The sequence below is a fragment of the Macaca nemestrina genome, chromosome 20 (genome assembly GCF_043159975.1).
Source record: "Macaca nemestrina isolate mMacNem1 chromosome 20, mMacNem.hap1, whole genome shotgun sequence".
NCBI lineage: Eukaryota > Metazoa > Chordata > Mammalia > Primates > Cercopithecidae > Macaca > Macaca nemestrina.
In genome coordinates this window covers 5,509,216-5,533,293 of record NC_092144.1, presented here as the reverse complement: position 1 = coordinate 5,533,293, position 24,078 = coordinate 5,509,216, and the positions used below count along the sequence as shown (strand labels likewise).

General features: G+C 56.4%; 4 protein-coding genes across 23 annotated transcripts in view; 2 read left to right on the top strand and 2 right to left on the bottom strand.

Annotated features, from left to right (window-relative positions):
* The window catches only part of LOC105484794 (RAN binding protein 3), a 63,341-nt gene extending 62,981 nt beyond the window's left edge, over nucleotides 1-360 (top strand). For all 19 annotated transcript variants that reach the window (XM_011746780.2, XM_011746833.3, XM_011746817.2 and 16 more), the window contains one exon: nucleotides 27-360. In XM_011746780.2, coding sequence (XP_011745082.1) covers nucleotides 27-70 — 44 coding nt within the window. In that variant the 3' untranslated portion in view covers nucleotides 71-360. The remainder of the gene's footprint in view (nucleotides 1-26) is intronic.
* A 1,431-nt stretch (nucleotides 361-1,791) lies between these two features.
* On the bottom strand, nucleotides 1,792-14,872 carry LOC105484793 (calcyphosine). 2 transcript variants are annotated; one of them, XM_071086340.1, is made up of 6 exons: nucleotides 14,746-14,872; nucleotides 3,356-3,444; nucleotides 3,172-3,278; nucleotides 2,921-3,098; nucleotides 2,520-2,726; nucleotides 1,792-2,447 (listed from the first exon to the last, which is right to left on the bottom strand). In XM_071086340.1, the coding sequence occupies exons 3-6, from the start codon at nucleotides 3,252-3,254 to the stop codon at nucleotides 2,346-2,348; spliced, it is 570 nt and encodes a 189-aa protein (XP_070942441.1). In that variant the 5' UTR covers nucleotides 3,255-3,278; nucleotides 3,356-3,444; nucleotides 14,746-14,872; the 3' UTR covers nucleotides 1,792-2,345. The 2 variants fall into 2 exon arrangements, with proteins under 2 accessions (XP_070942441.1, XP_070942440.1); XM_071086339.1 differs by lacking the exon at nucleotides 14,746-14,872 and having other exon boundaries at nucleotides 3,356-3,526.
* On the bottom strand, nucleotides 6,508-15,900 carry LOC105484851 (vimentin type intermediate filament associated coiled-coil protein). Its single transcript, XM_011746908.3, has 2 exons — nucleotides 14,746-15,900; nucleotides 6,508-10,397 (listed from the first exon to the last, which is right to left on the bottom strand). Exons 1-2 carry the CDS (start codon nucleotides 14,934-14,936, stop codon nucleotides 10,079-10,081), a joined length of 510 nt encoding a protein of 169 aa, XP_011745210.1. The 5' UTR covers nucleotides 14,937-15,900; the 3' UTR covers nucleotides 6,508-10,078.
* Nucleotides 15,901-16,042: 142 nt separating this feature from the next.
* On the top strand, nucleotides 16,043-24,016 carry LOC105484859 (NADH:ubiquinone oxidoreductase subunit A11). The gene is made up of 4 exons (XM_011746915.2): nucleotides 16,043-16,227; nucleotides 21,657-21,749; nucleotides 22,089-22,211; nucleotides 23,837-24,016. The coding sequence occupies exons 1-4, from the start codon at nucleotides 16,131-16,133 to the stop codon at nucleotides 23,947-23,949; spliced, it is 426 nt and encodes a 141-aa protein (XP_011745217.1). The 5' UTR covers nucleotides 16,043-16,130; the 3' UTR covers nucleotides 23,950-24,016.
* Nucleotides 24,017-24,078: the final 62 nt, after the last annotated feature.

Here is a 24,078-nt window from a genome sequence, read left to right as displayed (position 1 = left end):
GACGCAGGGCTGCTGCTTCCCTGCAGGTGCTGGTGACGAAGGGGACGGGCAGACGACCGGGAGCACATAGCGGCCGGGAGCCCGGCTGCACACCAGGCTGCTGCTTTGTCCGTCTGTCCGCCCGCCCACCCGCCCCCACCCCGCAGGCAGCGTCCAGGTGCGGGGCCAGGAACCACACACCCCGCTGGGCCGGCCACAGTCTGGACCCGCACGTCCTGTTCAAAAGCAGACTCGGGAACTGCCTGAATGTGGTTTGGGACATGAGACCTCATCATATTGATGAGCGAAACAAACAAGAACATTTCCTCCCTCCCCTCCTTCGAATTGAAATGGCACATTAAGACTTGTCACGGCTTCTCACTGGGACTGGAGACCTCGTTCCTTCACCCTGCGTGTCGCCAGCCTCTGGGTCCCGCCAGAGCCCCTGGCTTCTCCGCTGCCCACGCCCTTCCCTCCCTGCTGCGGGGCCCCGCCCTTGTGGGGAGCAGCTGGCCCTCTGCCCCTGCCTGGGGCTCCCCGACTACAGTCCTGGGACCCCCGCCCAGCCTGGGGACTGCTCTGAGTGTAGACACTGGGCCCATTGGACATGCTGTTAACTACTATCTTCATTTCCCACTTCCCCTCTCTGATTGGGGGTGTATATTTTACATCTGTTTTTCTTTTTATTTTCAAAGGCTTTGTTTTGGTTTCTTAGGTTAAGATGCTCTCAAGCGTTGAGCAGGCACAGCTCCGTTGAGGTCCCTGTCCCCCACCTGTGGTTCTGGCCTCTGAGGTTGGGGGGTCACTTGTTTCCCACCCCAGGTACCTCCAGGCTGAGTCACGGGGTGATGAGGAGTTGGGGCCCTGTCTGTCCTAGGCCTGGAGAGTGCCTATCTAGGAAAAGGTCACTGGACCTGGAAGGGTCCCCAGGGTCCCCTGACTCCTGTCTCCATCTGTCACGTGGTTCACCATCATCAGGCACCAGGCGCAAACTGCTTCCGCTGTTGGCCATCCCTTCCCCAGCCGCAGGTGTCACTGCCCCCAGGACTGTCCAGGGCTGGGGCCTCTGAGAGGCAGAGGGGTATCCTCACCAGGTCTTGGTGGAAGAGCCAGGGGGCTGGTCCCAGAATAGGCGGTCTCACAAGCACGCAGCACACTGGAGTGGACGCCTGTGCCCACCTGACCCTGGGGTGTGGCCAAGAGCCAGCTGGCACCACCCACCTAGGGAGGCTGAGGAGGAGGTCCCCTGGGCACAGGGCCTCTTTGGGACTTCAGAGGAAATCTCCCAGCCCCACCCTCGGAGGGTTAAGAGAAGACCTCCTGCAGCTGTGCCGCCCACACCTCTAGGTCGCCAGAGCCCTGGCCCACAGCCCCCAGCAAGCCTGAGCCAGGGAAGAACCAGAGGCCCTCCCGAGAGACCCAGTCACACGTCTCTGCTTTAAGCCTTAGCCAGCTAGTGACGAGTACAACGAGATAACGCCCATGTGTTTTGGAACATTTATGTAAGATTGTCATATGAAATGTATTTGGGAACTACATTAAACTTTTAACTAAAACCCCGACCTCTGCATGCGCCAGGGGCCTCAGGAAGCCCTTGACCAGGAATGGCCTCCACCTCCCCGGGCCAGGACCTCCGGCAGCCTGGGGCCTCATGCTCCCACCCCACGTGTCACCAGCACTGGAATCCAGCCACAGCCCTGGTCTCTCCACCGCCCCCCACACTTTACCCCCAACCCTCCTGCAGGTCTTCCGCCCCCGCCCAGGGCTCCCAGCCTCGGGCTGCTCATGAGAGTGTAGACACGGGGCTCGCTGGACATGTGAACTACTATTTTATTCCCCATGGCCATCTTCTGATTGGGGGTTGATGTTTTACAGATGTTTTTTTCAAAGGCTTTTTTGTTGTTGTTTCTGAGGTTAGGATGCCCCCTTGCCCCTCACTCCACACCTGGGCAGGTCCAGACTGCCTTCCAGGATAGCCTCCACACACCGCCTCCCACCTGGGCTTGCCTGGCTTCCTGGGGGACGCGCAAGGGAGGGGTGGGGAGCAGCAGGCCGGCTGGGGGGATCAGGGGACCTTGGCGGGGGCATCTGCAGGGGCTGCAAGGCCTCAGGTCAGCATGGCGTGGGTGGGGACAGCTTTTCTCCCTGGGGTCCTGAGCCAGTGACTCGTGTTAGGACCTTTGTCCCTCCTCCCCCTGGTGGCCCAGCAGGGACCTGGTCTAGCCAGTCCTGCAGCCTCCATTCCCCCACCTGCCCCTCCCCGCTCTGTGGTGTGGCTGCCCAGAAGAGAAGAGGCCCAGGGAAGGGAGGTCTCCAGCGGGGGTGGGGGTGACAGGCCAGGGCAGCAGGGCTGAGCCCGGAGCTGCTCACAGCTGCCAGGCACTGGTCATCATGGCCACGAACTCCTCATCTGTGTTCATGGAGGCACTCACGCCGCTGTAGTAGTCCTGGAATTCCGCCAGCGTGACCTGGGAACGGAGGGCCATGACGGGGCAGCCCAGGAACTGCCTGGGGAGGGGACCCCCTGCGCAGACACCCACCTGCCCGTCCTTCTCAGAGGAGTCGAAGTTGTCCAGGAAGCGGCGCAGCACCTTGTCCTCGGTCCACTCCCCACTGCGCACCTTGGGGTGGGCACGGCCACTGTACACCCCGCGGAGGTCGTCCACTGTCACTACGCCGTCCCCACTGCGGTCCAGCTTGGCAAATGCAGCTGCGATGACTGCCTCCCGGGCCTGGGACATGGGGGGCTAGGACAGGAGGTGGTGACTTGGGGTGCTGGGTAGCAGACCCAAACCCCCAAGACACTGCAGAGCACCGGGGCTGTCACCCCAGCAGGCGCCTCTTAGCAGCTCTTGGGGAGGAGTCCCCTGTCTCCACATCTCAGCATCCTCTGTCGCCTCACGCCCAGGGCACACGCCTTGACTGCGAGGTGGGGGCTCACCCGCAGCGCCCGAAGGAACTCCTCCAGATCCAGCGTCCCGCTGCCGTCGCGGTCCCACCTCCTGCACACACCCTCTGCCTCCGCCTGGTCCAGCACCAGCCCGAGTTTGGCCAGACCCCGCCCGAACTCGTCAGCATCCAGGGATCTGCTCCCGTCCCGGTCTAGTTGGCGGAAAAACCTGGGGACAGGGGACACGGTTGGAACAGTGGTCTCAGGGGCCAGAGTCAGGAAGGCGAGAGGGGACAGCTCACCTGGCCAGGCCCTGGATGCCCGAGGCCCCGCGGGACAGGCACTGCGCCCGGAGTTTCTCCATGGTGGCGTCCACAGCGTCCATGCTGGGTCTGGGCTCTCTGGGCAGCTGGAAGGGGGAGAGGTCAAGGTGGGGACTCCCGCAAGCCCACCCTGGCCAACTGCCCCTTGTTCAGACGCTCTCACCTGGCCTGCGTCTGTCCCAGAGTCCTGCCTGCCGGGCCTTCTGTTAGCTGTGTCGTGCCTGGGGAGACTGTTGCTAGCAGGAGGTGCCTCTGGAGACGGGGCGGGGCCCAGCTGCATGAATGCACTGTGCTGGTGGACAGTGGATGGGGGGGAGAAGGGAGGGGAGGGGAGGGGGGAGGAAGGGGAGGGATGGGTGCACCCAGCCTGACTGCTTACTCAACTGCCAGCCCCACAGGGCCTGGGACACAGCCAGATCCCTGTGGCATTGCATCCCTTCCTGGCTGCAAGGAGGAGGGGCAGGCCACTGCCCTGCAGGGGATGCAATGCCCTGGGTGGAGGGAGACAAGTCCGTGGTTGGGGAGGCTTGAGGCATGATTCCCGTGTGACCCTGGTCAGGTCCCTTTCCCTCTCTGGGCTTCATGGGGGCTTCTCAGCCCCAGCCAGGGCTGACAAAATTGCTGAGGAATCAAAGTTCAAAAAGGGCCCCCAGGTTCTGACCGGCCACAGCGGCTCATGCCTGCAATCCCAGCACTTTGGGAGGTCTAGGTGGGAGGATCACTTGAGCCCAGGAGTTTGGACCAGCCTGCGGAACATAGAGAGACCCTGTTTCTATTGTACAATAACAAAGCCCCAGGTGGGCCGGGCACGGTGGCTCACACCTGTAATCCCAGCACTGTGGGAGGCCGAGGTGGGCAGAGCACAAGGTCAGGAGTTCGAGACCAGCCTGACCAACGTGGTGAAACCCCGTCTCTACTAAAAAATACAAAAATTAGCTGGGCATGGTGGTGGGCGCCTGTAATTCCAGCTACTCAGGAAGCTGAGGCAGGAGAATCTCTTGAACCCAGGAGGTGGAGGTTGCAGTGAGCCAAGATCACACCACTGCACTCCAGCCTGGGCGACAGAGCAAGACTCCATCTCAAAAAGAAAAAAAAAAAATAAAGCCCCAGGTCCTGGGGCCCCAAGACCTCCTGCCCAGGCCCACCTCCAAGGGCAGGTGCTGCAACCCCACAGGGACTGAACTGAGCATGAGGGACACCTCTGCTCACTGCCCCACAAGGCTTGTCACTGGCGGTCATTAGAAGCCAGTCCCAGGACTTCTGTCTTTACAGATGTTTTGCTGTTGGTTTTCAGGCCTGAAATGTGACTTAGTGGGCTCGCTCCTGACAAGGTGGTGAGCCAGAGGTCGTGACCCCAAGTGGAGGAGCAGCCCTGATCCCGGACATAAACCTCAAGGGACGAAGCCACCTCACCGAAGGCCTTCAACAGAGACGTCGGATATACCTGCCCGCTAAGGTGGGTGGGTTTCCCAGGACTTGCAACATGGGCCCTGTTTGGGGACCCACTGTTCCCCCAGAACTAAGGATCATCAATCGGAGCCTTCTCCAAGCCTGGCCTTACCTCGCCCACAGCGCAATTATATTGTCAGAAGTTGCCTTGCCTGAGCACAGTGGCTCATGCCTATAATCCTAACACTTTGGGAATCCAGGGCAGGAAGATCACTTGAGCCCAGGAGTTTGAGTCCAGCCTGTGCAACATAGTGAGACCCCCCCATCTCTACAAAAAACACAAAAAATTAGCCAGGCATGGTGGTGTGTTCCTGTAATCCCACTTACTCGGGAGGCTGAGGCAGGAGGATCGCTTGAGCCTGGGAGTTGGAGGCTGCAGTGAGCTATGATTGCACCACTGCACTCCAGCCTGGGTTACAGAGCAAGACCCCGCCTCTTAAAAAATAAATAAACTGGCCAGGCACGGTGGCTCACGCCTGTAATCCCAGCACTTTGAGAGGCCGAGTCGGGCAGATCATGAGGTCAGCAGTTCAAGACCAGCCTGGCCAACATGGTGAAACCCTGTCTCTACTATAAACACAAAAATTAGCCAGACACGGTGGCTAACGCCTGTAATCACAGCACTTTGGGAGGCCAAGGCAGGCAGATCATGAGGTCAGCAGTTTGAGACCAGCCTGGCCAACATGGTGAAACCCCATCTCTACTAAAAATACAAAATTAGCTGGGCGTGGTGGTACACGCCTATAGTCCCAGCTACTCGGGAGGCTGAGGCAGGAGAATTGCTTGAACCTGAGAGGCAGAGGTTGCAGGGAGCCGAGATCGCGCCATTGCACTCCAGACTGGGGGACAGGAGCAAGACTTGTACCAAAAAAAAAAAAAAAAAAACAGGCACGGTGGCGGGTGCCTGTAATCCCAGCTACTCTGGAGGCTGAGGCAAAAGAATCACTTGAACCTGGGAGGCAGAGGTTGCAGTGAACCAAGACCACACCACTGCACCCCAGCCTGGGCAACAGAGTGAGACTCTGTCTCAATAAATAAATAAATAACTTAAAAAAGAGGTCAGGCGCAGTGGCTCACGCCTGTAATCCCAGCACTTTGGGAGGCCGAGGCGGGTGGATCACTTGAGGTCAGGAGTTCAAGACCAGCCTGGCCAACATGGTGAAACCCCATCCCTACTAAAAAATAATAATAATAGGCCGGGCACGGTGGCTCAAGCCTGTAATCCCAGCACTTTGGGAGGCCGAGATGGGCGGATCACGAGGTCAGGATATCAAGACCATCCTGGCTAACACGGTGAAACCCCGTCTCTACTAAAAAATACAAAAAACTAGCCGGGCGAGGTGGCAGGCGCCTGTAGTCCCAGCTACTCGGGAGGCTGAGGCAGGAGAATGGTGTGAACCCGGGAGGCGGAGCTTGCAGTGAGCTGAGATCCGGCCACTGCACTCCAGCCCAGGTGACAGAGGGAGACTCCGTCTCAAAAAAAAAAAAAAATAATAATAATAATAATAATAATAATAATAAATAGCTGGGCATGGTGGTGCATGCCTGTAATCCCAGCTACTTGGGAGGCTGAGGCAGGAGAATCACTTAAACCCTGGAGGTGGAGGTTGCAGTGAGCCAAGATCATACTCCAGCCTGGGTGGCAGAGCGGCAGAGCCAGACTCCTTCTCAAAAAAAAAAAAAAAAGAGGTTGCCTTTGGAGTCTGAAACCAATCTGTAGGTTACAGGCAACCCAGCATCTTGATTCAAGCCACCACTGATGTAACATCATCAGTTTTATGAGAAACCATGGTGACATCTGGCTGCCAAAATCCTGAGGGCTCACTGCAATCCAGAATTATTTAAATAGAGAAATACTTTTATGTCTATGAGTGTTACAAGCAGCACTTTTTTTTTTTTTTTTTTTGTCTGTGTAGAGAACCATAAAATATAACCACTATTATTGAAGTGCTGTTTTGGCATCTCATTTTTACATGTTTAGTAAGAATTTCTTGGGAGGTCAATGCAGGAGGATCACTTGAGGCCAGGAGTTCAAGACCAGCCTGGGCAATGTAATGAGACCTTATCTCTAGAAAAAATGCAAAAAATTCAGCGACGCATGGTGGCGTATGCCTGCGGTCCCAGCTACTTGGCAGGCTGAGGTGGCAGGATAGCTTGAGCCCAGGATTTTTTTTTTTTTTTTTTTTTTTAGAGGGAGTCTCCCTCTGTCACCCAAGCTGGAGTGCAGTGGCGCAATCTCGGCTTACTACAGCCTCCATCTCCCGGGTTCAAGTAATTCTCCTGTCTCAGACTCCCGAGTAGCTGGGATTACAGGCATGCGCCACCACACCCAGTTAATTTTTGCATTTTTTGTAGAAACGGAGTTTCACCATGTTGGCCAGGCTGGTCTCAAACTCCTGGCCTCAGGTGATCCACCTGCCTTGGCCTCCCGAAGTGCTGAGATTATAGGTGTGAGCCACTGTGCCCGGCCGAACCCAGGATTTTGAGGCTGCAGTGAGTTGTGATCACACCATTGCACTCCAGCCTGGGCAACAGTGAGACTTTTGTCTCTTTAAAAACAAAAAGAAAATAGAATTTGAGCAATAACTTCCCCCAAAATTGAAAAGTGGCCCTGGCCCTCCAGACCTGGAGTGTGTTCCCTTCACACCTCTGGGCCTCTGGTTTTTTTGTTGTTGTTGTTGCTGTTATTGTTTTTTGTTTTTTCTCTGAGACCGAGTCTCACTCTGTTGCCCAGGCTGGAGTGCAGTGGTGTGATCTCCACTCAGTGCAGCCTCCGCCTCCCCGGTTCAAGCAATTCTTCTTGAGTAGCTGGGATTACAGGTGCCCGCCACCACACCTGGCTAATTTCAGTATTTTTAGGAGAGACGGGATTTCACCATGTTGGCCAGGCTGGTCTCGAACTCCTGACCTCAGGCGATCCACCCATCTCAGCCTCCCAAAGTGTTGGGATTACAGGCCTGAGCCCCACACCTGGCCTGGGCCTCACTTTCCACAGCTGTAAAATGAGGACAAAGCCTATGTCTACAGGGAACTCGAAGATTAGACGCAATCTGTGTAGAGAGTGCTTTGCGCACGCTCCCTAGATTCTACCTGGCCCAGCAGGACCCTACCATGAGGCACAGATAACACAGAGGGCCTCCCTCTTGCCCCCAAGCCAGGATGAAAGGATGAAGGACCCAGGCCAGGAAATCATCCGGTTTATTCTTGAGCACAGACAGGCCCCAGCCTGCCTTTCCTTTTACAAACAACCCCCCTCCTTGTTCATCCAGAGGAGAAAATGGGCCCATTGTCACTGCACTGAGGGGTCACTGTTGCCAGGCAGGCAGGCAGGCGCCATCCTGAGGGCCGTGGGTGGCCTCTGACCTTTCTGGTCTGAAACAGGCTGTGCCCCTCGGCGGTTCCTGGTGTGACAGTTCCCTGAGTGAGGAGGTGGGGGAATGGCTGGCCCCGAAAGGCACAGTTTTCTCCTTTCCCTGGTTTGACAACAAGTAAAGCACCGTGAATGTCTTGGACTAAGAAGGACAGCGCAGAAACAAGGAGTTCAAAAATAGATTCTTTAGGGCGTATAAAAAGGAGACAGTTGCGTGCTACAAAAGCTAGGCTAGGGCCGGGCACGGTGGCTTACCCCTATAATCGCAGTACTTTTGAAGGCCGAGGCGGGTAGATCACCTAAGGTCAGGAGTTTGAGACCAGCCTGGTCAACATGGTGAAAGCGCCTCCCCCTCCCCCGTCTCTACTAAAAATACAAAATTAGCCGGGTGTGGTGGCGGGCGCCTGTAATCCCAACTACTCTGAAGGATGAGACAGGAGAATTGCTTGAACCTGGGAGGCGGAGGTTTCAGTGAGCCAAGATCACACCACTGCACTCCAGCCTGCGTGACAGAGCCAGACTCCATCTCAAAAGAAAAAAAAAAAAAAAAGCTAGGCTGGCTCGAGGGGGCCTCATCACGTCAGCAGATGTACTAGGGGTCCCTTTAGGAGCCCACAGACCCATCCTGTTCTTCCTGGGGTGTGTCAGGCACTGGTGACAAACAGAGAACAAGACAGACAAAAATTCCTGCCCTCACAGAGCTTACACTCTGATGGTAACAAGTTCAGTAAAGAAAATAAAATGAAGCTGGGTGTGGTGTGGTGGCTCATAAGATCGCTTGAGCCTGGGCAATATAGCAAAAGCCTGTTTCTACTAAAATTTTAAAAATTATCCAGGCATGGTGGCGCGTGCCTGTAATCCCAGCTACTCAGGAGGCTGAGGTAGGAGAGTCACTTGAACCCAGGAGGCGGAGGTTGCAGTGAGCCGAGATCGCACTGCCACACTCCAACCTGGGTGACAGAGGGAGACTCCGTCTCAGAAAAACTTTAAAAAAATAAAATAATTAGCCGGGCATGGGGACACATGCCTGTAGTCCCAGCTACTCGGGAGGCTGAGGTGGGAGGATCTCTTGAGCCCAGGAGTTCAAGGCTGCAGTGAGCCATGATCACACCTCTGCACTCCAGCCTGGGCGACACAGTGGGACCCTGTCTCTGTAAAGAATAAATAAAAATAAATTTGTCTTTATTGGCTGGAGCCTCCCAATTCTGGTGTGGGATAGAAAACTAAGAAAATGCATTAGTCCTGGGATCGGGGCTGCTTCAGTAGGAACAAGAATCAGGGCAGCTCCCCGCCCCCCACAAAAAAAGGAGAAAAACTCAAATAATGGGGAACTTGATACCATTTGCATTCACCAGACAGAAAAAGAGAGAAGTCTCAATTCAGGTGCTTCAGGGGCCAGACAAACTAAGAGAGGTAAGACCAACAGAGGCCAGGCACGGTGGCTCCCACCTGTAATCCCAGAACTTTGGAAGGCCTAGGCAGGCAGATCACTTGAAGCCAGGAGTTCAACACCACCCTGGCCAACATGGTGAAACCCCCATCTCTACTAAAAATACAAAAATTAGCTGGGCGTGGTGGTGCGCATCTGTAATCCCAGCTACTTGGGAGGCTGAGGCAGGAGAATCGCTTGAACCCAGAAGGTGGAGGTTGCAGTGAGCCAAGATCACACCACTGCACTCCAGCCAGGGTGACAGAGTGGGACTCTGTCTCAAAAAAAAAAAAAAGACCAACAGAAACTCACACCCTGGCTAAAGAGGGTGCCCTGGACTCCAGGCAAGCATGGCCAAGTCTTGCCAGAAATCCCGATCTTTGTGTTTGCATTGCCAGGTTTTTAGCAAGGGTGACTGATTCAAAGTTTAAAAACAAACAAACGAGAACACTTCTGTCTGGGTTAAACGTCTGCATCTGGCCTGTGGGCCTATTTGAAAACTTTGACTGTTTAGCCCGTTCTGATGCTTAGACAGGACTGTGGCTCTGCCATAGGGTCCCCCTGCAGGACGCTGGTGACTCCCAAGGACATTGACAGCAGTGGCTTTCTGTCTCCATTCTGGAATCTGCATTCCGGGCTCACACTGTGGTCCCAAACACCGCAGGCTGGAGGGGGTCCCTGTCTGCCTCTTCCCCAGTGCTATTGGCAAGGGGTGGACCAGGCCCACCGGGGGGTGGGTGGCCGAGGTCACTGGCTGGCACGGGCCCCAGGCGCTCAGCCTCAGTCAGGGCAGCCAGCAGCCCGGCCAGGGGTGGTCGGCGGCGGCAGATGTCCTGCAGCAGCTCAGCCCGGGGCTGCAACTGCCTAATGAGTTTGTCCCTCTGGTGCACGGCGGCCTGCAGGCTGTGGACAGTGGCCTCTGAGGTCATCAGCTGCTCCTGGAGTGTGGCAATCTCACTGGCAAGAAGGCAAGAGGAGGTGATTACGGAACTGAGGACCACGGCGCTTGTTCCTCCCTGCTCCGGACCCCATCACCTTTGGGATAAAGCCCACATTCCTCACCACTGCCTCAGGGTCCTGCCTGGTTATGAACGGAATGTTTCTTTGTTTTTACTATTATTATTATTATATTTTACTTTTTTTTTTTTTGAGATGAAGTCTCGCCCTGTTGCCCAGGCTGGAGTGCAATGGCACGATCTCAGCTCACTGCAACCTCTGCCTCCAGGGTTCAAGTGATTCTCCTACCTCAGCCTCCCTAGTAGCGGGGATTACAGGTGCCCACCACCACGCCCGGCTAATTTTTTGTATCTTCAGTAGAGACGGGGTTTCCCCATGCTGGCCAGGCTGGTCTCAAACTCCTGACCTCATGATCCGCCCACCGTGGCCTCTCAAAGTGCTAGGATTACAGGCATAAGCCACCATGTCCAGCCTATTATTTTTGCGACGGAGTCTCGCTCTATTGCCCAGACTGGAGTTCAGTGCAACCTCTGCCTCCCAGGTTCAAACAACTGTCCTGCCTCAACCTCCCGAGTAGCTGGATTTACAGGCATGTGCCACCATGCCTGACTGATTTGTGTAGTTTTAGTAGAGACAAGGTTCTGCCATGTTGGCCAGGCTGGTTTTGAACTCCTGACCTCAAGTGATCCACCCGCCTTGGCCTCCCGAAGTGCTGGGATTATAGGCTGAGCCACTGCACCTGGCCTGAACTGAATGTTTCTGTTTCCCCAAAATTCATATCATGAAGCCCTAACCCCAATGGGAGGTGTATTAGTCCATTCTCATGATGCTATAGGGACATACCTGATACTGGGCGATTTATAAAGAGGTGTAATTGACTCACATTTTCACATGGCTGGGGGTAGCCTCGGGAAACTTACAACCATGATGGAAGGCACCTCTTTACAGGGCAGCAGGAGAGAGACCAGAAAAGGGAGACTCCCTTATAAAACCATCAGATCTCCCTGACTGATTGAGACAAAATCTAGCTCTGTGATCCAGGCTGGAGTGCAGTGGTGTCATCTCAGCTCACTGCAACCTCCGCCTCCCGAGTTCAAGCAATTCTGCTTTAACCTCCCCAGTAGCTGGGACTGCAGGTGTATGCCACCACGCCCAGCTAATTTTTTTTTTTTTTTTGTATTTTTACTAGAGAAGGGTTTCACCATGTTGGCCAGGCTGGTCTCGAACTCCTGACCTTAGGTGATCTGCCCGCTTCAGCTTCCCAAAGTGCTGAGATTACAGGCGTGAGCCATTGCTCCCAGTCATCAGATCTCGTGAGAACTCACTCACTATCACGAGAACAGCATGAAGGGGAAACCATCCCCCATGATTCACTTACCTCCCACCAGTCCCTCCCACGACACGTGGGCATTACGGGATTACGATTCAAGCTGACATTTGGGTGGAGACACAAAGCCTAACCATAGCAGAAGGGTATTTGGAGATGGAGCCTTTGGGAGATGATTAGGGTTAGATGAGGTTGTCAGGGTGGGGGTCTCTATGATGGGATTAGTATGCTCATATGAAGAGATACAAAAGAACTCCCTAGCTCGCTCTGCCCTGTGAGGATGCAGAGAGAAGCCAGAAATCTGCAAGCCAGAAAGAGGGCCCTCGCCATAACCTGACCATGCAGGCTCCCTGCTCTCGGACGTCCAGCCTCCAGAACGCTGAGAAACAAACATCTTGTTTAAGCCACTTAATTTATGGCATTTTGTTTGTTTGTTTGAGACAGAGTCTCTCTCTGTCGCCCAGGCTGGAGCGCAGTGGCGCAACTTCTGCTCACCGCAACCTCTGCCTCCTGGGTTCAAGCGATTCTCGTGCCTCAACCTCCCGAGTAGCTTGGGACTACAGGTGCCCGCCACCACACCCAGCTACTTTTTTATATTTTTAGTAGAGACGGGGTTTTGCCATGTTGGCCAGGCTGGTCTCAAACTCCTCAGCTCAGGTAATCTGCCTGCCTCAGCCTCCCAAAGTGCTGGGATTACAGGCATGAGCCACTGCCCAGCCAGTTTATGGCATTTTCTTATGAGAATCCTCATTGCGTCCCCTCACTCTTCCTGCAATTCCTTCTTTTCCAGTATCTCTCCCCATTATTCTTTTTGTTTGTTTGTTTGTTTTTTTGAGACGGAGTCTCGCTCTGTCGCCCAGGCTGGAGTGCAGTGGCCAGATCTCGGCTCACTGCAAGCCCCGCGTCCCGAATTTACGCCATTCTCCTGCCTCAGCCTCCCGAGTAGCTGGGACTACAGGCACCCGCCACCTCGCCCGGCTAGTTTTTTGTATTTTTTAGTAGAGACAGGGTTTCACCGTGTTAACCAGGATGGTCTCGATCTCCTGACCTTGTGATCCGCCCGTCTCAGCCTCCCAAAGTGCTGGGATTACAGGCTTGAGCCACTGCGCCCGGCCTCCCCATCTATTCTTAGTAGGCTCTTCCTCCAGGAAGCCTTCCCTCTGAGACCCCTCAGAGCCCCATACGCCCCTCCATCACAGCCGTTGACCACCGATGATATAACTGCCCAGTGACATATCTATCTCTCCACTGGACTGTGGACACCCAATGGGCAAGGCTGAGTAGGTCTTACTGATGTGCTCCAGTACCCAGCATAGTGCCTGACACACAGTAGGGGTTCAATGAAGATGAATGGATGAGTGCCCGGCACACAGCAGATGCTGGGTAAAAATGAATGAATGTCCAATTAGCTCTGAATTAATAGTTCCCACTTGGAGCCCAGCTCCTCCCACCTCCCTGGGTGCCTGTCTCATCTCTTTCATCCTCAGCTATCAGAGGGACTCTTCAAAAATGCTGATATGGGACAGCATGGTGGCGCATGCCTGTAATCCCAGCACTTCGGGAGGCTGAGGTGGGAGGATCGCTTGAGCCCAGAAGTTCCAGGCCAGCCTAGGCAACAGTCTGACCCCATTTCTAAAGGATTTTTTTTTTTTTTTAATCAGCCAGGTGTGGTGTCGCACGCCTGTGATCCCAGCTACTTGAGAGGCTGAGGAGGGAGGGTGAGACTGTAGTGAGTCGAGATTGCACCACTGCATTCCAGCCTGGGCAACAGAGCAAGATCCCATCTCAAAAATAATAAAAGACAGATAGGCGTGGTGGCTTATGCCTGTAATCCCAGCACTTTGGAAGGGTGAGGTGGGAGGATTGCTTGAGCCCAGGAGTTCAAGACCAAACTGGGCAACATGGCAAAACTGTTTCTACAAAAAAATTAGCCATGCGTGGTGGTGGACGCCTGTAGTCCCAGCTACTGGCAGTGGTCAGACTGAGATGGGAGAATCACCTGAGCTCCGGAGATCGAGGCTGCACTCCAGCCTGGGCATAGGAGTGAGGCCCTGCCTCAAAAGTAAGAAATTTAGGCTGGAGGTGGTGGCTCACGCCTGTAATCCCAGCACTTTAGCAGGCTGAGGCGGGAGGATCACCTGAGGTCACAAGTTAGAGACCAGCCTGCCCAACATGACAAAAAACAATCTCTACTAAAAATACAAAAATTTGACCGGGCATGGTGGCTGGCGCCTCTAATCCCAGCTACACAGGAGGCTGAGGCAGGAGAATCGCTTGAACCCGGGAGGCGGCGGTCGCAGTGAGCTGAGATCATGCCACTGCACTCCAGCCTAGGCGACAAGAGTGAAACTCAGTCTCAAAAAACTCATAATAAATTTAAAAAGTTAAAATGCTGATATGGGCTGGACATTGTGGCGCATGCCTGTAATCCCAGCACTTTGGGAGGCCGAGGTGGGCAGATCACCTCAGGTCAGGAGTTCGAGACCAGCCTGACCAGTACGGTGAAACCCTCTCTCTACTAAAAATACAAAAAAATTAGCCAGGCGTGGTGGCAGGTGCCTATAATCCCAGCTACTCGGGATGCTGAGGCTGGAGAATTGCTTGAACCTGAGAGGCGGAGGTTGCAGTGAGCTGAGATCGTGCCACTGTACTCCAGCCTGGGCGACAGAGTGAGACTCCATCTCAAAAAAAAAAAAAATGCTGATATGATCCCCTCTTCCCCAGCTGAAGAGCCTGCTATGGCTCCCAGTGCCTACGCTGGGCGGTCTGTGGTCCCTGAGTCGCTCAGCACCTGTGGGAAAGTGGGCCTGTTTGAAGTTAGAGGCCCACACCTGTGTCACTTCTCTCAACTTTACATACTGATTACTAATTAGAGTTTTTTGGTGTTTTTATCAATCCCATAATCAGTCTAGCTTCCATACGAGTGCATACGGTTCCCCCTACCCTTCCTTGCTTTCCAGCCTCGGCTCTGCCTCCGCCCACCGCCTCGGTGAAGTCCACCTGGCCGGCCCCGGGCCTCACCGGTCCTTGGCGCGACCCAGTTCGTCTAGGGCAGCGCGCAGCTGCTGGTCGTGCAGAGCCAGGCGCTCGGCCTGGGCGTGCACCGTGCGCTCCGCCGCGTCCAGCCGCGCCTCCAGCTCCGCCGCGCGCCGGTGCACGGCCGCCAGGTGTGCGTTCGCCTCCCGGATCTGCAGGGCAGGCGGCGCCGACATGGCCCAGGCCGCTGTCCAGGCCCGGCCACGCCCCCGGGCGGCCCGGAACTGGCAAGGCCCCGCCCCTGGGGTGGCCTCGCCCCTCTGAGCCTCGGCGCGATTGGTCGCTGACCCCGCTAGACTCCGCCCCACAGGGCTAGGTCGCGCTCTCCCCAAACCCAAACACTACCACCGGTTCCGGGATCATGAAACTCCGCCTCTGAGTTTGGGCTCACTCTAGGATTGGACAAGATCTTGACAGCCACACCCCCAAGCTGGCCACATCCTTTGGCGGCTAGCGCAACTCAGGCTCTGGAAACGGGATTGGTCACACCTTCGATACTGTCCCCGCCCTACTTGGAAGCTAACACCAGGATTGGCCCGGACTCCGCGAAACAGCATGTTGCCCGTCAGGGGCAGATCCAGGCACGGCCTCGCCCTTTTATCCTTTATACAGTCTCGGATTGGTCAAGTCCCTTTTAGGTTCTCCCTCCAATTCTAGCCACGCCCTCAAGTCAAGCGCCTGGGTACTTCATCCGGCCTAGGGCGTGGAATAGCCGCTGGTTGGACAGAGGCCACGTCCCGCGGAGCTTCTAGTATTGTCATTGGTCACTTTTCCGTCTAGTATTGTCATTGGTCATCTTCCCGACAATCCCCGCCCCTGATCCTGTCCATGGCCCAAAACAGTAGCACGCGGCTTAGACTCCAGCTTGGTGACTGACCACAGGGCATGACCACTCGCAATACAGATTCTGACACTGGGTGTGGCCACATCCCCAACAAGCCCCGCCCCACAGCCATTGTCTCGTTTTGTCTCGCTGCTATCAACTGCAGTCCCGCCCGTCCCAGTCTGAGCCTGGCCCCTCCCCTAGTAGATTAGTCCCCGCCTCTGGTAGTCAAACCGTCCCTAACCTAGGATTCCCTGAGCTGGGACTAGCGAAATCTGTTTGCACTGATCGCAGTCGTCCTCAGTTTTACCCTCTGGGAATCGGCCTGGGGGTGCACGTGCTGCTGTCTTCCACCAGGCCCGTTCCTGGCGCGTGGCGCGATCCGTGTCCATGTCCGCGGCTGTCAATAAAGTTGCTCACTTGTTGCCGGCCCGCTACCCCGAGAGGTTGCGCGCGCAGCCCGAGAAGTCTCGCGATAGCCAGCTGCGTCCGCCCTTGCTCTTGCCGAGCCGGCGGGGTCTGAGGTGTGGGATCAGGGTAGCAGGCTATGGCGCCGAAGGTTTTTCATCAGTACTGGGATATCCCCGATGGCACCGATTGCCACCGCAAAGCCTACGCCACCACCAGTATTGCCAGCGTCGCTGGTGAGCGCCGACCGGGCCCGGAGGGTGGAGGGCCGAGGCCGCAGGGAGGTCGTGGGGTCACTGGGGGCTGTCTGTTTGAATCGAACGGGGCTGGGAGTCTCGCGGGTACGCACGTGGTCGTCATCGTGGTGTCTTGGGCAGCCGTAGAGGGGGGATCTTGTGTGAAATGGATGTTGGTAGGGAATCTAGCAGGGTTGGGGAGCACTGGGAGGTCGTGACATGCGACAAACTAGTCCCTGGGGTCGTCTGAGGCGGTCCCAAGCGATCGCCAGGCTCGGGGAAATTGTGGAGTGAGACATGGCCATTATCAGGTCCAAGGAGCTAGGGGACCACGAGACTTTCCAACGGAGTAGCAGATTGTTAGAGGTGATCATGAGTCATGATTGGGGCATCTGAGGGCGGTACAAAAGTTTGAGAAAGTTTTGGGGTGGGATGAGGTCTTTCTGTGGTCAGGGGGTGCTGAGTGGTTAGGGACACCTGAAGCTTTTACTGGGACTGCCAGAGAGGTCCTAGGTGAGGTGGATCAGGAGCTACTATGAGGGTAGTCTTGCAGGGGAATAAGAGGGACCCACAAGCCCTGGCATTCTCTCTCTCTCTCTTTTTTTTTTTTTTTGAGACAGAATCTTGCTCTGTCGCCCAGGCTGGAGTGCAGTGGCGCGATCTCGGCTCACTGCAACCTTCACCTCCCTGGTTCGAGCAATTCCTCTCCCTCAGCTTCCCAAGTAGCTGGGATTACGGGCGCGCGCCACCACGCTCGGCTAATTATTTGGTATTTTTTAGTAGAGACGGGGTTTCACCATGTTGGCCAGACTGATCTGGAACTCCTGACCTCAGGCAATCCGCCCGCCTCAGGCTCCCAAAGTGCTAGGATTACAGGCGTGAGCCACCACACCCGGCAGGCCCTGGCATTCTCTTATAGGGTAGACCTGAGTCTTGCCCCTTCCAGCCTAAGCGTTTCATGGGCATCATGTCCTTTAATTCTCAGCCACAGGTTGGGACTCATCAGGTCCCAGATGGGGCTGGAAGGAGGAGACAGCTTGTCTCGGGGTGTGGTGCTGATGAGTGAAGGACTTCTGGGACCAGGGGCGCTCCCTAGGGGTCTTAGAGGGGGAGGTCAGAACTTTTGACAGAGTCGCCATGTCAGGGGATCTCTGATGGCATCACATTTAGATTTAGGGGTGGTCAGGGCTTCTGTGAGCCCTCCAAGGGTGCCCAGGGGTCTTCAAGAGTGACATTCGTTCTCCCTAAGGTTTTTTTTTTTTTTTTTTTTGAGACAGAGTCTCATTCTGTCACCCAGGCTGGAGTGCAGTGGTGCAGTCTTGGATCACTGCAACCTCTGCCTCCCAGGTTCAATGTATTCTTCTGTCTCAGCCTCCCAAGTAGCTGGGATTACAGGTGCCTGCCACCATGCCTGGCTAATTTTTGTGTTTTTAGTAGAGACAGAGTTTCAGCATGTTGGCCAGGCTGGTCTGGACCTCCTCACCTCAGATGATCTGCCCACCTTGGCCTCCCAAAGTGCTGGGATTACAGGCATGAGCCACCGCACCCGGCCTTCTCCCTAAATTCTTCAGTGACAGCTCCACTCAGTGTACAGAACTTGGCTGAAACTTGTTTCTGGGTCCTCCCCTCACTGCCCCACTCACTTCATTCCGGGGCTCCCCTAACTTCTCATCTGAGGGAGATAAATTGTTTCATGGCTGGTTTCCCTGAGTTGGGGGCCCTGGACGAGGGGGATACTGTACTCAGCAGAGCCCAGGACCTGTGGGCACACGATAACTATGGATGAATGAATGAATGAAGCATCTTGTGGGTATCATTTGTGAGTGAATGAATGAGTGAATGTGGCACCTTGTTAGGTACTCGGTAACTGAGTGAATTAATGAGTGAATGAATGAGTGCATGAGTGGCAGTAGCTGAATGAATGAATGATGAATGAGTGGCAGTAGCCGAATGAATGAATGAGAGTGAATGAGTGGCAGTGGCTGAATGAATGAATGAATGCAGGAGAATGAGCGACAGTAGCTGAATGAATGAATGAATGAATTCACACTGGGTCTGGTGGTCCCTGTGGGAGGCTCAGAGGGAACCAGCAGAGGGGGAGCAGAGGGAAGGGGGCCTTTTGAAGGGCTCTGAGGGCTCCTGGAGGGGTGGATATGGCAGGACACCACAACTGGATGACAGCTGTAGCAGAGTTGGGGTGGGGCAGTCCTTGACCTCTATGGGATGATCAGGGGGTCCCAGCTCGTCCACTCCCAGCTCAAGGACTTTGGAAGGGATGGAGGATGGTGGGCACGCTCACGGTGTCAGCCGTGCTACATGAGCTGCTAGGGGCCTCTTGGCCAGGACCACTGGCATATGGGGGTGGCATAAGGAGGTTCCGACCAGGAGTCCCTCGGTGACTGGGTTCTGGGGGCGTCACTGAGTCTTGTCTGTAGTTCCCTCTTGAGATGAGAGGGTTATAAGACTCTCATGGCAGCCAGGCGCCAAGGCTCACGCCTGTAATCCCAGCCCTTGGGGAGGCCGAGGTGGGCAGATCACGAGGTCAGGAGATCGAGACCATCTTGGCTAACACGGTGAAACCCCGTCTCTACTAAAAATACAAAAAAATTGCCGGGTGTGGTGGCGGGCACCTGTAGTCCTAGCTACTTGGGAGGCTGAGGCAGGAGAATGGTGTGAACCCGGGAGGTGGAGCTTGCAGTGAGTCAAGATCGCGCCACTGCACTCCAGCCTGGGCGACAGAGCGAGACTGTCTCAAAAAAAAAAAAAAAAACTCTCATGGCTGGCCCAGCTCTGGATCAGGACTCATCAGGTCCCAGGCAGGGCTGTCAGTCCCCTCTCATTAAGAATCTTCAAGGCTGAGGCAGGTGGATCACCCAAGGTAAGGAGTTCAAGACCAGCCTGGACAACATGGTGAAACCCTGTCTCTACTAAGAATACAATAATAATAATAATTAGCTGGGCATGGTGGCGGGCGCCTGTAATCCCAGTTACTCAGGAGGCTGAGGTGGGTGGATCACGAGGTCAGGAGATCAAGACCATCGTGGCTAATGTGGTGAAACCCTGTCTCTACTAAAAATACAAAAAATTAGCCGGGCATAGGCCGGGCGTGGTGGCTCAAGCCTGTAATCCCAGCACTTTGGGAGGCCGAGACGGGTGGATCACGAGGTCAGGAGATCGAGACCATCCTGGCTAACACGGTGAAACCCCATCTCTACTAAAAAAAATACAAAAAACTAGCCGGGCGAGGTGGCGGGCGCCTGTAGTCCCAGCTACTCGGGAGGCTGAGGCAGGAGAATGGCGTGAACCCGGGAGGCGGAGCTTGCAGTGAGCCGAGATCCGGCCACTGCACTCCAGCCTGGGCGACAGAGCGAGACTCCGTCTCAAAAAAAAAAAAAAAAAAAAATTAGCCGGGCATGGTGGCGGGTGCCTGTAGTCCCAACTCGAGAGGTTGAAGCAGGAGAATAGCGTGAACCTGGGAGGCAGAGCTTGCCGTGAGCCAAGATAGTGCCACTGCACTCTCAGGCTAGAGTGCAGTGGCACGATCTCGGCTCACTGCAACCTCCGCCTCCCGGGTTCAAGCAGTTCTCCTGACTCAGCCTCCCGAGTAGCTGGTACTACAGACTTGCACCACCACGCCTGGCTAATTTTTGTATTTTTAGTAGAGATGGGATTTCACCATGTCGGTCAGGCTAGTCTCAAACTCCTAACTTCAAATGATCCACCCACCTTGGCCTTTTAAAGTGCTGGGATTACAGGCGTGAGCCACCACACCTGGTCCTCCATCCACCTTTCTGAGGTCGAGCAGGGATCCCAGGGGTTGGTGTGGGATTAGGAGAAACCAGATCCACAAGGCACTTTTTATATGCGGTCCCTTTCTCTGCATCCTGGGCCTGTTTCCCCATCTGTGCTTGTGGGAAGCAGACGGTCCCTCCTCTGGGCTGCTCTGAATATGAACCCCACTGCTGGATGTGAGTCCCCCCATTTGCTCTTGAGGGACAGAATCAATATGAGCTGGACTGGATCTGAGGCTAGGGTGCTATTTGGGGGGGTTACTGCCAGGCCTGGCAAGGCCTATGGGTCCCGTGAAGCTGGATGGGGAACTGGGGTGGAACCTACTCCCCTGGGGCAGTCGTGGCAGTTGAAGCATGGGCTGTGGTCAGACCTGCCTGGCGTCCAGGCTCGCTGTGCTGGTGACCTCTGGAGAATTGCTTTACATCTCGGAGGTCCCCTCACCTCCCGTGAAGGAAGGGATAACAGGACTGAGCCCATCAGGCCTTGAGGAGGATGAGGGCCCTTGTGGCCCATCCCTGGCAGTTCTGTTTTCTCTGGGATGGGCTGGCCGCAGGAGGTCCCTGCCTGCAACTGGGCCACGTTTCAAGGCTATAGGGAGGAGGGGGGCGCTTGTCTGCCCGGAGCATTCAGGCGGAGGATTGGGGAGCCCCAGCTCGGGCTGGCTCAATCTGCCTATCCACCGTGGAGGGGCTGGTAAAGCTGGATGGGTTCTGGGAGGAGGTGGCCTAATGGCCTGCTCGGCCTCACTCACCCTCCTGAGTGCTCGGCCTCACTCAGGAGGGTGAGTGAGGCCCCTAGGCTCCCAACAGGGACGGTGGGCTGGGATCAAACCTCTGTCCCTGCCACCTACCTGGTTCTGGGTTCTGGGCGCAGCCCCTGCCCAGGCTCCTCATGCATAGAAGCCAATGTCAGGGGCCAGGCGGCCGGGGGAGATGGCAGAGATGGAAAAGCTGACCGGAGGGGTGAGGCTGGGCAGCGGGGGCGGTAGCCAGGCAGCCAGGTGTGCAGAACGAGCCCAGGCCCGAGCTGCCAGCAGGAGGGGGTCGAGAGTGGCAAGGAGGAGGCGTTGGCAGCCAGGGAGGGAAGCAGAGCGGCTGCCAAGGGGGATTAGGCCCAGGAGCCCCGGGCCCCACAGGAGAATAGAGCCATTGATGGGAACCCAGAGCTGGGGCCCTGGTGCCAGGGCCTGTAGGGGGCGCCGCTGAGCTGGCCCGCTGAGCTGAGCAGGCCGGAAGCAGCTGCAGAACCAAGGTCTCAGGCCTGTTCTTGTGTCCACCATGTGGATGAGTCTCCATCTGCCGGCCGGTGCGCAGCTAGGGCCAACATGGCTGATGGGTGCCCAGCAGGTGCTCTGCAGGAGCCAGTACTGGTCAGGCTTGAGAAAGTGGCTAAGGGAGGCCTGGCAGGGAGTGGGGAAGGAAGTGAGAGGCCCCCCAACTTTGGAGCAGCAAACCCGAGTTCAAATCCAACTCTGCCACTCAGCAGCCGGAGGCACCATGGGCAAAGAAGGGGGGCTACTGGGAGCCACCTGGGGGCATTATGAGGACTGAGGGAGAGACCACCCAGTGGGGTGCCCGGCCAAGCAAGGGCTTAGCAGCAATGGGGTCTGAGCAGCCTCCCTCCCCTCTGTCTCGCAGGCCTGACCGCCGCTGCCTACAGAGTCATACTCAATCCTCCGGGCACCTTCCTTGAAGGAGTGGCTAAGGTCGGACATTACACGTTCACTGCAGGTGAGCAAGCTGGTCTAGGCATGGCTGGGCCCTCTCCTGGCACAGCCGCAGCTCTCGGAGCACATTTCACAGCTGCCTCTTCTCCCTCACTCTCCAGCCTGTGTCCCCAGTGCCGGCCACCAGGAGAAAGTCGGGTGTTCCTTTATCGGGAACACATGTAGGGTAGGGAGGCCCAGGACACAAACTCCAGGACTGGGGCCGGGAGGCTGCCATGCACAGCAAGTGGCTGAGCCATGGCGTCTGTCTCCATCTAGACGCTGGCAGTGAGCGCCCAAGAGGCTCCTGCTGCGCCCCTCTCAGGCCCTTGCTCAGCGCCAACTCTTCCCATCTACCCCGCAGCTGCTGTCGGGGCCGTGTTTGGCCTCACCTCCTGCATCAGCGCCCAGGTCCGCGAGAAGCCCGACGACCCCCTGAACTATTTCCTCGGTGGCTGCGCCGGAGGCCTGACTCTGGGGGCACGCAGTGAGTAGACCGCTCCCCACCCCCACCTTCCTCCCAGCCTGGCAGAATGATCCCTGACCTCTGCTCATCCTCTACCCTCTCTGTTCCATCCCAGACAAGGAGCAAAGCAGCCTTCTTGAACACCAGCCATTTCAGTCATAGCGACAGTTGCTGCTGCTGCTTAAGCACTTACTGTGTACCACCACACTAAGCCTTCATCTCAGCCCATAGGGCCCTCCCTGACCTGCCCTGTCCCCTCTCCACCCTCCCCTCCTCACTCTGCTCCAGCCACACAGGCCTCCTTGCTGTTCCTCCGACATGCCAGGCACAGTCCTGCCCCAGGGCCTTTGCATGGCAGTGCACTGCCTGGAATGCTGTTCCCCTCACTGTCCTGACCAACCTGTGTACAAGCCAGCATCCCCGCCACCCTCACTCTGTGTCCCCTTCCTTCTGCATGCCTTGTCAGAGGACACAGGTCAGCAAGGTCACCACCTGTCTCTGCCACTGGCCTGTGAGTCAGAGAGGAGATGCTGGTCCTCGCCCTGCCAGCTCTCTCCCTGCACCTGGAGCCCTGCAGGGGAGCTGCCCCCGCAACCTTCACTTTACAGAAAAGGGCATTAGGGCTCAGGGAGGGAATGAATTGGCCCAAAGTCACCTGGAGGAGCAAGTGGCCTTCTTTGCAGCCATCAGAGGGTGCAGCCCTGGTGGAGGAGGCCCCGCTTGGCACAGGGGAACCCGCTTCGAGCATGAGCCAGACACCACTCCTCCTGCTCTCCCACGGGCCCAGGCTCAGGGTCAGTGCCCGCCTGTGCCCCTGGCCTACCCTCAGCCCGCCACGGCTCGGGCCCTCAGGGCCAGCGGGAGGAGTGAATGAGCCTTCTTGCAACTCAGCCGCTCTGGCCTGGCATGTTGGGAGTGATGGATGGCAGGTTCCGGGCAGGCAGAGAGGGAGGGTGCGAGGGCAGGGCCTATTCTGTCTCTGCGTCAAGACCTTGGGGAGGCCCTGTCCCTCCCCAGCTCCCACTGGAACTGGTCAGAGGTTGGAGGTGGGTTGAGGTCTTGACTGTAGCCTAGCTTGGGCTGGAACTGCTCCCTGTCCCCAAGCCAGCCTCCCTGTCTCTCTTCAAAGGGTGTGAGTCCCTGTAGGTCCTGGTGTGTGGGACACACCTCCTTCCTCCTCTGGCCCAGGGGCTTTGGAGCAGGAGAGCCCGGGGAAGTGGGGGCACCATCTAGGCTCCTTGGTACACCAACCACGGGACAGATGCATGGCCTAGCCCTGGCATCCATGAGCAGAGGAGAAACTGAGACACACTGATGTGTCACCACTGCCCGGTGCCCAGCCTTGCCGCAGCCCCAGGCGGGGGCAGCACAGGGTCCCTCTCATAGGAGGCAATCAGTGTGGGGCGGGATGAGGACCCGCAGCCTGGGTTCCTGCTGGGAAGCGACCTGGACTCCAGCCTCCCTGTGTGCGTCAGTTTCCACATCTCCAGAGTCCAGGGCCCTCCTCCTGAGTGACTTAGTCCCTGAAGAGAGTGTCCTGTCAGGGCTCTCACTCTGGCTCCCCGGGTAGGCACTGGCCAGGGCGTGGAGCATCTTGGTCCGGCCGAGCCGCACCCGGCCCTGACATCACCTCCTCACTCCCACAGCGCACAGCTACGGGATCGGCGCCAGCGCCTGCGTGTGCTTGGGCATAGTGGCCTCCCTGGTCAAGATGGGCCGGCTGGAGGGCTGGGAAATGTTTGCAAAACCCAAGGTGTGAGCCCTGTGCCAGCCGGGACCTCCAGCCCGCAGAATGCGTCCAAAAATAAATTCTGTGTCTATGTGTGTGTCAGTGTCCGGAGGGCTTGGTGACGGCGACACAGCGGCCAGCGAGGGCGGATCTGGGAGG

Bases quoted from the DNA above. Each gene is read 5' to 3' on its own strand.
- LOC105484793 (XM_071086339.1), bottom strand. From the start codon at position 3,472: ATGCAGCTGGGCCCCGCCCCGTCTCCAGAGGCACCTCCTGCTAGCAAC. The intron at 3,279-3,355 runs GTGAGAGCGTCT...TCCCCCTTCCAG, and splicing joins CTGGGACAGACGCAGGCCAG to CTGCCCAGAGAGCCCAGACC. The intron at 2,727-2,920 runs GTGAGCCCCCAC...CTCCTGTCCTAG, and splicing joins AGTTCCTTCGGGCGCTGCGG to CCCCCCATGTCCCAGGCCCG.
- LOC105484851 (XM_011746908.3), bottom strand. From the start codon at position 14,936: ATGTCGGCGCCGCCTGCCCTGCAGATCCGGGAGGCGAACGCACACCTG. The intron at 10,398-14,745 runs GTGAGGCCCGGG...CCTTCTTGCCAG, and splicing joins CTGGGTCGCGCCAAGGACCG to TGAGATTGCCACACTCCAGG.
- LOC105484859 (XM_011746915.2), top strand. From the start codon at position 16,131: ATGGCGCCGAAGGTTTTTCATCAGTACTGGGATATCCCCGATGGCACC. The intron at 21,750-22,088 runs GTGAGCAAGCTG...TCTACCCCGCAG, and splicing joins ACATTACACGTTCACTGCAG to CTGCTGTCGGGGCCGTGTTT. The intron at 22,212-23,836 runs GTGAGTAGACCG...TCACTCCCACAG, and splicing joins CCTGACTCTGGGGGCACGCA to CGCACAGCTACGGGATCGGC.